At 39.3% G+C, this 11,400-nt stretch overlaps 2 protein-coding genes across 2 annotated transcripts; one reads left to right on the forward strand and one right to left on the reverse strand.

Annotated features, from left to right (window-relative positions):
• The first annotated feature begins 370 nt into the window (after nt 1–370).
• Nucleotides 371–6,047, forward strand: LOC111324345 (RYamide receptor-like). The gene is made up of 2 exons (XM_022927891.2): nt 371–1,386; nt 3,116–6,047. The coding sequence occupies exon 2, from the start codon at nt 3,156–3,158 to the stop codon at nt 4,380–4,382; it is 1,227 nt and encodes a 408-aa protein (XP_022783626.1). The 5' UTR covers nt 371–1,386; nt 3,116–3,155; the 3' UTR covers nt 4,383–6,047.
• On the reverse strand, nt 5,992–11,400 carry LOC111324342 (uncharacterized). Its single transcript, XM_088730035.1, has 4 exons — nt 11,225–11,400; nt 7,728–7,812; nt 7,228–7,574; nt 5,992–6,165 (listed from the first exon to the last, which is right to left on the reverse strand). Exons 2-4 carry the CDS (start codon nt 7,753–7,755, stop codon nt 5,992–5,994), a joined length of 549 nt encoding a protein of 182 aa, XP_088586161.1. The 5' UTR covers nt 7,756–7,812; nt 11,225–11,400.

The raw sequence follows: 11,400 nt of genomic DNA on the forward strand, positions 1-11,400 counted from the left end.
GCATCTACACAAAGGAAGCATTGAATCTACATCTTACCATAAAACCTTAACTACAACCGTGAATTGAATTTGACAGCCACATGGAACCAGCAGATATAAGCTTAGTATCCACATTAAAAAGTTTTTATCGTCATCGCTACAATCAAAGCGATTTTAAATGCTCTTCTATAGTTACCACTATTAATAAGCGTTAGAGGTGAGCTACATTTTAATAGAAAATGTTATGTACCATCAAATTAAGTATTCAACTTTTACTTACCAGAAAGCCTTCTCTCCCCAAGGAAAATGATTTATTCGGAAAATCGTAAACGCAAGTTGTTAGAATTGAAAAATAGCGCGCCGGACGCAAAAACTACTCAATTACTGAAACCTGCAGCTACACTAAACAAATTGTGACTGAAAAGATCGAAGAGCAAGAAAGGAAACTAACTGACTGAAAATGAAAGTCCAAAGCTTACCATCATCGTTCTTCTCTATGACCGACCTCATGTAAGCGTGAGCAAGTGCGCCCGCACTTTCTAGTGTCTCTGGAAATGCGGTAACCTTGGCCAAAGGCCGGGACAACCTTGCCAATCGCGAATACTGATGTTCACATTTAATAATAATAATAATAATAATAATAATAATAATAATAATAATAGAATTAATAAATAATAATAACATTTAAAAAAATTCAAAAAAAAGTAATAACATCAAAAAAAATCCCGTTACGCGGTTTCTCGTTGCGCCGTTACGCCGTTACTCGTTACGCCGTAACTCGTTTTACTAACAACCCCTTAAGTCAAAAAAGGAGCCAAGAATATCGGTTTCAATTTCCAGACTATTGTGAGATGATGACAGATTGAAAGAAGCGAATCGAATAACTAAAGCCAAACTCTTTCGTAAAAAGAAAAATAACAAAAAAAAAAAAAAGGAAAATAAAAACATGGGGTCCTAGAAACGAATAACCGACGATTTGGGGTGAAAATCGAAACTTACTTTTTCTCCATTAATTACAAATGCCGGTTGTTCGAAAGAAAGAAAAACCAATTTCAGGGAACAGGGACACTGAATAAGTCACAGCCCCTCTTTAAGAGAGACATGTGGACGGTCTTAATTATATTTTGCACCTGGTTGCTTTATTAGTTGCTAGTTAAGTGAGTAAACAGAGGAGTGTCGTGTTTGTACTGTCGGCGTTCTTGTTTTTACAACTACTCACTTGCACTTAGCTGTTCACGTCAGCTGAAGCAACTAGAAGTTTTCTCATTCTAAAATCAGCGGTGTAGAATTACATTCTCACGAGAAAAAATCATCATGCAACATCATCAACTGAAGGCGAAGAATTGGTGGTGAAGTTGTAAGTCGCCTCTTATGTTTGAGTTATTCGCAAAGTAGCTAGGACTACAGGTGAGGAAAGATAATGGATTATTTTGTGTCAATCGAGATTGATCATAACAGGACCCTTTTTAGGCAGCAGTAGTTTTGGGAAACAAATCAATTGCATTAAGGAATTGATACCGTCAATAGGAAAGAATTTCCTTTGAGGATTTAGTTTTGGGATCGAGCTCTCAAAATATTCTTGTGCTTGAATACCTACAACAAAAGTGTATCCCATTTTAGTTAATTTCTAGCCACTTCGCGCAATTGACGCATTCGATGCAGTTGACGTATTTTGAAATCTATTGTTAAGGCCACTGTGATTATCATTTTCAATCAATCGCAAAACTTTGTGGCTTTGAAACTTAAAAACGAAGCTACATCACGACCTCAGATTTCAATTTTCATTAAAATTTTCTATTCCTCCAAAAATCATTCTACTCCCTCAAAAATCATTCTACTTCGCACATTGTTCTTCTCTCCGTATTATAGACACTTTTAATCATTCTGGCTCCTCGGCTACACTCTTCGCATAGTATCCTGTCTTTCTCTAAATTTTCCCAATCGGCTCGGTTTGCCTTATTTTAGAGCGAAAACAAATTGAAACTGCTTTAAGACCACGACTCTCAAGTTTGAACGATCAATTTTCGTCCTTTGAAGCTGGTGTGTGTAGTCTAGCAACATTTTTTAATCAAAGGTCTCTCTTAGTTGTTATTATTACTTCACCTGAAAAGAACCGCCTCATTGAATAATAACACTTTTTGACGGTTTTGTCCGAGCTGTTCGAACTCACTGAATTTTTTCGGTTGATTTCCGAACTGGTAAATCACGAACTCGATTCCTTTGATTTCGACATCGATATTTTCTAAGAAAAAAAAAATAAAAGTAAGCAACGAACAGGCAGTTAAGCTCGGCGAAATTGGCAGAACTTTCATTATCAACAGCGTCTATAATCAGTTTTCTAAAGCGGTCGCATCACCTGCCTACTTCCAATAAATTTCTAAACTAATGAACCATTCTTACTGTATTGGTATACGACACTGTAATTTATCAAATCCGCAGAGACATTTCAATATAATTCTAAATGCGACGTGGCCTAATTTAAAACTCGCCTTCTTTAGGTTTCAATAGCTGTGTTTAAAAGTTCGCACGTTAATAGAAGAGAAGTGGGTAAGCCTCGATATCAAAACATATTGTAAAGCTTCTTTAATTTTATCTCACGGATAAATAAAGAAATATTTTAAACACCTACGTTTTTTCCTTCCCCTTTGAAAAAAAACTGTGCTCTTGACTGTCTTCGGTCGACTCGAACCGACATTTTAAATAAACACTTTTGGTATGGTAAATCGAATGAATATGTAAAATGACAGATTTATGCGCAGTTGATAATATGACTCTAAACGTTTCCGATTCTTCCGTATGAATACCGATTTCTGAAATGGCACGTTGTATTCTTCATAGCTTTCCTGTGGCGCGCTTTCTTCGCGCATATTTCTTCGCCGTTCTTGTGAAATTATCTGCTTACCATTGCAAAGCGGAAACTGAAAGCTGAGCGAAAGAAAAATTAAAATGTCTTAAACGACATTTGTGTAACAGTAGGTACACAATTCTGTCATTTCCTTGGACAATTTACTGGTCATTGCTAAAAATTTAATGATTAAAACAGGTCGTGGAAGCTTTTCCTGTCAAGATCTAGTAGGTATTCTCAAAGTGCCCTTGCCCTTAGGAGCTACGACGAAACATGTGATTTTTATTTCAGGTCTTGGTTTTATTGAGACGTATGCACCACAGGGACCTCCATGAGTAAAGACAGCTTGCTAAAGAATTCCATGAATAATCAGTCAGGCCCAGACGACGGCTACCCTTTTCCAGAATGTTCAGCGGAAGAAGAAATTAACACCTCGCAGAAGCGTTTCGTTCAGGCAACACTTTATTCGATTGCCATGGTCATTTCTTTATTTGGCAACATTGTCGTTATCTGGACCGTGCGAAAGAATCCTCGAATGCGAAATTTGACACACTACTTGATCGTAAACATGGCTATGGCAGATATCCTCATTACAGTCTTTCACATGCCTTACAAACTGCAGGTTCAAATAACAGGTAGCAACGCGATAATGTTTGGTGGATTGACAGGAATGGTGATCTGCAAAGTAGTGGGCTACAGCCAAGATGTATCCATCGCTTGCTCTGTCCTGACTTTGACAGCTATTTCCATCGACAGGTTTATGGTGGTCATGTTTCCTTTAAAAAGAGCTACTTTAAACCATAAAGCACGATCTATTGTCATTCCGATTTGGATCATTTCCATCGTGATGTGTTCACCTCTCCTTTATGTCAACCAATTATCGGAATACGAAGGGGAGTTTCTATGCTACGAAGAGTGGACTCCGCTGTTGTTCTCAGAATCAGACCCCCCCGGCCGGAGTTACACTATCACACATTTTTCATTACTTTATGTTTTACCCCTTATCGTTATAACGGTGTTGTACTCTGGCATAACAATCAAAGTTTGGAATCGGCAAATCCCCGGACAACGTCACTTACGTCATGTTCGACCCCATTCGGCCGCTAGAAAGAAACTTGTCAGGATGCTAATTGTTATCGTATGTCTCTTTGCAGTGAGCTGGCTTCCTTATCACGTTATCTTTCTACTTCTGTTTTACAGCAAGAAATACCTAGTATGCCAAATTCCAGAAACCGTATCGTTCTACTGCCTCTTTGTCGGACACGCCAACAGTGCCATGAACCCGTGTGTCTATTTTGCAATACACAAAGAGTATAGAAGAGGTCTCATGCAGGTTACACGCTCGATCTGCTGCGGGAGATCTTCACCCTTGTTAGGATGTATTATTCGACGCAAATCATCATTCAACCTGCAGGTTAATTCTGGTCTTGTAGATCAGACAGAAAGTCCTTCTTCCAATGTAGAAATGACGCACAGAAATCAATTTCTTGAGTTTGGCAACTCAACTCAAGTTGTCGTAACAAATGTAAGCCAGATACGATACGATAACGTATTGTAAATATCAGATAACAGTTCTTATCTAAAATATATTTGCATCACGATCACTCCCTCTCTCTCTCTCTCTCTCTCTCTCTCTCTCTCTCTCTCTCTCTCTCTCTCTCTCTCTTGCGCAGTTGTCACTCATTTCTCCCGTTCTGTACACCAGTTATTTCAGGCCTCATGATTAATGTTCTGAGCAAGACTAAGAGTGTTTTTTTTCGGCATCTTGATATCAATGAATTATTTTACGGCCATTGTATTATCACGGTAACGTTTCAGTACTTTGGCCATCGATTTCTCTAATTTCTCGCCGTTCCCAGGCCGTGAGAATCATGAACAGAGCATGCAAATTATCGGGATAAGCGACTTTTAATCAGAATACATAACTTTTTTGGAGTATTTCCAGCGATCCCGAGCCATTTTGATCCCGTCCAAACATATTTTCAAGGGACGATTGGTAAAAAGTACATATTTCACTTTGTGTTATCTGTAGCTTTCCGAGGCCGCTTTTATATCAGACGGTGAGGAGGTTCTCAAAGAGGGATTCTTCCAACCGTCAGTTCAAAACTGGAGAGGTCATAAAGAATAGTTAAAAGCTATGAGCTAAATGGCGATCACGTGATGGAATCTGATTGTCCAACAGAAAATATATATGTCCGGATATGGGGCCTTTGTAGGTTTATGGAGAGTTGACAATTAGAAAACTATTTGATAAGGCTCCCTAAAATTCTCGAATCCATGAGCTTTCGCGCCACAAAATGTATTTCATTATAAAGCAACTCCCGACAACGTTTCCAAGGAGATGACCTACCAAGTGATCGAAAGGTCAAAAACGCTCTCTTACTGGATGGCAGATCTTTTGTGAATGGCGTGAACATAAAAGATCACATTACACTTTCATCGATCTGCTAATGAGTATTCTTGCTCTTGCTAAGCTACAATCACCGATCCTCATGGTATGCTGTTACCTCAGATAGAGTTGACAAAGGTGACGTGGGTGAGAGTTTCAATCGTTGAGCAGCAAGAAGTAATTAAAAATAGCAACTTTCTGTTTTTTTTTTGTTTTGATTTGTTTTTTGTTATTGTTGTTGTTGTTTTTTTTTTGGAATTAGAATAAACTCGCACGATTTGCCTTTTTTTCTCGCGTAAGGAAAGAAGTTTATATTCCCTTTAGCTTTTCGAAGTACATTACAATATGGATGAGAAAAACTCGAGGGTGACCGCAATAGAAGCTTACTGTTAATTAAAATTATTTAACCGGTGCAGTGCTCTGTCAACTAAGCTAACAAACCGATTGGCCTTATTTCCACTATTGCATAAGCAGGGTTCATTACTGCGAGGATCGTTTTCATACATTTCATGAATCCGCAGTACACCTATGTGATTTTCATATATTAAAATTCATTGATTGAAATCCACAGTTGTATAGCATAGCCTGTACTCTTATCGACAACGGTCTTTGTCATCACAAAGGACAGAATTTTGCGCACTCAAGAGGCGTAGCCTAGTCAGTTCGCAACAAATTTACGTTATTCATATCGAAACTCGTTTGTGATCGTATACAGCACTACGGACCGACTTTTGCAAGGTGGAGTACATTTCTAGACCAACAAGACCTCAGTTGTTTTTCATTCCTCATGGGAAGGATTTTCAAACATATTGTTTAAGTTCCGTCTTACCATGCAAGAAAACACAACAGCAGCCAGTCCTATGGGCCATGCGCAGCAAAGGAAGTCGAACACAGACAAGCACATGTGATTTGGAGGACGAGGATTGGCCGCCACGACGACAGTCTGGGTTGCCTGTACAAGAATAAAGAAGTCAGTTAACGTCCTCTAAATGACAGGGAAAGCTCAGCCTTGAGGAGGGAAGACACGTGATATGCTAGTTACACAGCCAAATTAGCAAATAATGTCAAAGGAACAGTTACTTAGAGAGATTTAGCGTGAAATGCGAACACCAGCTGTGGTGCTTGCTTGTTTTACGTGAAATAGCGAACCTTCCTGCTTCAGCTTCGCGTGAGTGCACGTCACTTCAGAATGGACTGGAAGACGTCTTATGAGTCAGCATGAGTTCTTGCAGCTGTCTGCTGAAGGCATTTTAAGGATTTTCAACATCATAACTTCATCTGCCCTTGTATGACTCACAGGGAATAGTTTTGGTACATTTTTCCAGTAATTAACTTCTACTCCTTGAGAAAAAAGTGAGGAAAATCTCACTTACCCGGCAAACGCGAAACACCTTACTTTCATGGAGAAACGGTAAAGTGCAACTGGCAAACGTGAAAAAATGGCGGGAAAATCGTGGTCACGTGGATACTCCTGCCGTTCACGTTTCACGTAATCGCGGTGCTAAATCTCTCTATTATCATATAGCCCGTGCGGCCCTGCGCACGCAATCATAGACAACTATAGTGAAAGCTGACGTTTGTAGGGCCGGGCAGGTTGACGTGAGCCAGTCCGGAAGAAAACGTCCGGCCCTGCACTCACACGGCTTTGTTGCAAATACTCAAAGGAAAATAGAAAAGAGTGAAAAGAGTTCCGTTTTTCGATGAATTAAAGGGCTCTTATTCTGACTCTAAAAATAAGGGAAAGTTTTATTTTATAATGTATTGTCCTGCGCACTTGTCTATCGCGTAAGTTGAAAGACAATTTTCAACATTTTCAATACTAAGTCGCCATAAGATAAAAAGCGTATTGACTGAGGTTGCTTAGGCCGGACGGGAAAATATTTGCCTCTCGGTCATGATACATGGACGTCAACTGCGCTCGGTCCATGCGTCATGATCGAGAGCCAAATGACTCCCCTTTCTGACCTTCCTATTCAGTCAAAAATTACATACTATGAACACGAGAGGGACTTACCGGGGCGCCAATATTGATTTCAATGTTACTTTGCTGAACTTTTTGGACGGACTGTGGAGCGTAAACTGGCTGAGGCAGCGGGTAACCAGACTGCGGTGGATACCCATGCTGAGGTGGATACTGCCCGGGCTGTGCTGGATAACCAGGCTGGGCTGGGTAACCAGGCTGGGCTATGTAACCAGGCTGGGCTGGGTAACCAGGCTGGGCTGCGTAGCCAGGCTGGGCTGGGTAACCAGGCTGGGGTGGATATCCAGGTTGAGCGGGGCTACCAGGTTGAGGTTGTTGACCTGGCTGAGCTGAGACAGGAGGCTGTCCGGCTGGTGTATAGGGGGGTGGGGGGGAAACCACTGCAAAAATTACAAATATGATCGGTGAAACACTTCTCATCGTGGAGTGTATTTTCGTTATAATGTGGTAAGGAATTACTCCTGCAATTTTATCATTTTCCTTTACCAAAATTTCAATCTTTACACCTTTTTAAATATTTGCAATGACAATACCTTCTGGATTCTTCTCTGTGTTCACCATTTCTTGTGTTTCAAGTCAATCAGTGATTTAGGCCCAGACAATTGATACCAAGTTCACCTCAAGAGGAAAGAGATAAAACCACTGTGAATATCTTAAGAGACAAAAATGCTTCAAAATTCTAATTTCTAATTCGCTTAATAAAGGCCACTTTCAATTGTATTTCGTCCGTTATTTAAGTTTTTCCAAATCGCATTATCGCAAAGAAATCAAAGGCGTTGTGTCCACAGGTTCCAGAATATGTATTCGTAAATTTAGCTATTTTGTTACCTTAAGATTTTTTAAAGTTAAATTGTTCGATTACCAATTCGTTGATCGTATATGGACATTTAATTCGTAAATCTCGCTCTTGTTCTTGTAAATTTCCATAGAAAGTTTTGTGCTCGTGTGACTCGCGATGGCTTTACAGAGGCCAAGTACTTTGCACTTTTGAAACGCTTCAATGTGTACGATACGAAGACTTTTTTAAATATTGTAATTATAGCTGTTCGATTCTCGTATAAAGTAACGAAAAGCGGTTGAAGTATAGAGTTACTATTTTTAAGATGAAACCTTCTGTAAGATAATGTCTCGATATCAATAAATACAGATGGATGTGTGTGTGCCTTTTTCTGGTTATTACTTATGGAATTCTTAAGAGTCATACCATTGAATAATATATTTGAAATTTTGGGCAGTAATTTACATTGACGAGCGAAGTTGCCCTAGTCATGACCTTCTTAGTTACTAAGCTGTCAATATGCCTGTCGTATGACTTGGTAATTTTACCACATTAATCTAGAAAAGGTTAAGCAGAGATGTATTTCTGCGTAAAGAACGCAACATTAATGCATTCTGAGAAACGATGTTGATTGGAGTTTTACCTCGAATTCAGACGCAGAGACGAACTTTTGCTAAAGTCACGCTTTCTTGGAATCAAAGAAGATCTGGAATGTTCCCGCAGTCAGACAAGACAAACACGAGAGCTTGAAAATAAGTTCAGTTTCTATTAAGCTTTAAGAGAGCCTGTGGACTGGCCGCAGTAAAAGGAGGCACGTGTACTTGTACCATTGCCATCAGTACTAGTATCCACGAGGCATGGCTAATTTTGCGCGTAGTTCTACTTTCGAAACCTCGAATCGTTTAGCGATTGAACTGTCTCCTGCGACCAGTGGACTGTTGACAGTAAGTTGTGAAATCTCAACAATGTTTCTCGGTTTTAATTTTAATTTTGAAATAACAAGTCTTCAGTGTTTCTATTCCTCTTTGTGAAACTATTACAATTCGGTTAGGGATGTGCTTTCTAACTGCTGTATGTTAATTTGCCTAATAAACGTTGAGTACTTTTGAAACTAAATGAGTATAAATACTTTGGCGAGTCTCAAATGAGTTTGGCGTGCGAGTATTTGATCCTGATTACAAAGCTCGTGAAACATGTCATAGGATTGTTACGAATTCGCACCTGTAGAGACATCTCTTCGTTTGATTCTGAGAATAACTTTCACAATACTAAGCCTATGAGCTGACAAACTATATCAAACGTTACTTGCCCTTGAGGCCACCAATTGGCTCATTTTCAAATTCTTGGGAGCAGGGAAGTTGCTCAGACGCAGCGATATGCTAAGCGCTCCGACTTACATGCAACTTATTGAAGGCCGTCTTTTATCTACTGCATTTACGTTTGCTCTCGTTTCTTGGTTGTTCCGTTAGGGTTAACTTAAGTTAAAAGCAGACTGGCAGATGAGGAAGTTCAGATGTGTAGGCTCAGTTCTTTACATGAAGGAATGGAAAATGGTTTACGATTTTTCTCGTAATGCAATCACGTTTGATGAAGGTTGCAATGTTTGAACTTAAAGTACATACTGTTCTTTGAAAACAAACAAACCGCATACGATTGAAGCTACGCGACTTAACATGATTAGTAACGACTTCAAGCAAAATCGTACGTCACAAGCCATTATTTCATACTTCGTCAATCAGTGTGGTTTTAACTACACTTCTTTAAAAGGAGAGAAAGCTACCAGAGAATCATGGAAAGAGTTCTGTCCCTCAAAACGAGAGCAGAAAGGCTCGGAGATTTTCTTTCTTGGAAACGATGAAAGTGATATAAGACATCTTTGCGCAGTATACAGGGTAAGCAAATTCCGAGAAGTGCGTTGGGAGAAATACTTGAAATTCTAATCGATCAATTCTCTTCCATTTACAGCAAGATGTATCGATAATTTACCTCGAAACTGCCTATCTGCTGCGATGATTTTCTTAAGTTGAACACAAATATATAAACAATTTCTCCCACCTCACAATAAGCCGTATGTGATTGAAACGAGTCGATCGCGAGCCACAACAGAAACGACTTAAACAAACTACATCAGGGGACATACGCCGTTAATACTTCGTCGTTCATCAATTAACGTAACATTTATTACTCCTTTCGAAAGGGAATATCAAATACCACAGAACTAAAGAGTTATGTAGTCTCTCAAAACTGGAGTTAAAAAGTTCGGAGCTGTTGTTTCCAAGGAACAATAGTAATCGAAGACAACAGTACACGCAGGTTCATAAGAAGTTCCGAGAAGAACGCAACGAGACATACGTGGAATCAGAAATACGTGAACGATCAGTTGCCTGCATTTTAAACAAGGTAGACGAATAATTCTCTTCGTTAATACCCATCTAATGCAACCATTTTTCAATTTGGAAAACTGATACAAATAAAGCCCTTTTTTTCTTTCTCGCAACAACCCAGTTACGATTGTAACGATGACATTTACGACAGCAACAACTTCACCAACCCGCGATGAATGTACAACAAGAACTCTGCTCAGAATCGAAACAAAAAACCTGAACTTAAGAGTTCGGCTGTCTCTCAAAATAGGATCAAGTTAAAAGGTTCGGAAATATATCTAAGAAGCAAAATAAACGAAGACAACTTAATTTGTACTATGAATATATGAAGTTCATAAATTCTGCTCCCAGTTGGCTTGTTAGCTAAATTGGTAGAGCGCTGCACTAGTATCGCAGAGGTCAGTGGTTCGAATCCCGTACAGGCCTGGTTTTTTTCAGGTCTCACTGCTCATCTGATGCTAAACTATCTTGAATTTGAAGACAATTAGCGGCTCTTTCCGTCTTTTGCGCACGTAATTACCTTTTAAAAAATCCAGTTTAACCAAAACCCCAATTTTGTTTTCCAAGAATCTGACATTCGATGCGGGTGAATCCTTTATCTAATCTAAATTCGAAACTACATACGTAACGATTTCTCTCTTTTAAGTTTTGTTTTGCTTAATTCTCGCTCGAAATGTAAAATCATATATCACTCCTTCAGTAGATTTGCTAGCTACGATAGAGGCATAGATGGAAACTGTACGATCTTTATCAGGCGAATAAGATGCTGCAGCATTTATATTTAGTCTGTTCTTGCTCAGCTCAATTTCAAGGCGGCCACTTTTTCGCTGAAAACCTTACAAGACTTAATAGAAGCAGTAACTCTTACCTTTCAGTGAGGAAACTAACGATTGAAGTTTGTTGTGGAGAGGCTCTGCGCGTGCAAAACTGATGCGAAATGACCCTAGCTGAGTAAATCAAGGCTGACTGACTCGAATAACAAGACAACGCCTAAGCAAGAAGGAAGCATCCGATTGCAGATAATTACTAAATCAGTTTTCTGTC

The sequence above is a fragment of the Stylophora pistillata genome, chromosome 1 (assembly GCF_964205215.1).
Source record: "Stylophora pistillata chromosome 1, jaStyPist1.2, whole genome shotgun sequence".
In the NCBI taxonomy this organism is placed as follows: domain Eukaryota; kingdom Metazoa; phylum Cnidaria; class Anthozoa; order Scleractinia; family Pocilloporidae; genus Stylophora; species Stylophora pistillata.

What these genes read in the sequence shown, in the direction of transcription:
- LOC111324342 (XM_088730035.1), bottom strand. Translation starts at nt 7,755, where the DNA reads ATGGTGAACACAGAGAAGAATCCAGAAG. An exon ending in CACAGAGAAGAATCCAGAAG is followed by an intron (nt 7,575 to 7,727) that starts GTATTGTCATTG and finishes TAATTTTTGCAG; the next exon opens with TGGTTTCCCCCCCACCCCCC. An exon ending in AAATCAATATTGGCGCCCCG is followed by an intron (nt 6,166 to 7,227) that starts GTAAGTCCCTCT and finishes ATTCTTGTACAG; the next exon opens with GCAACCCAGACTGTCGTCGT.
- LOC111324345 (XM_022927891.2), top strand. Translation starts at nt 3,156, where the DNA reads ATGAGTAAAGACAGCTTGCTAAAGAATTCCATGAATAATCAGTCAGGC.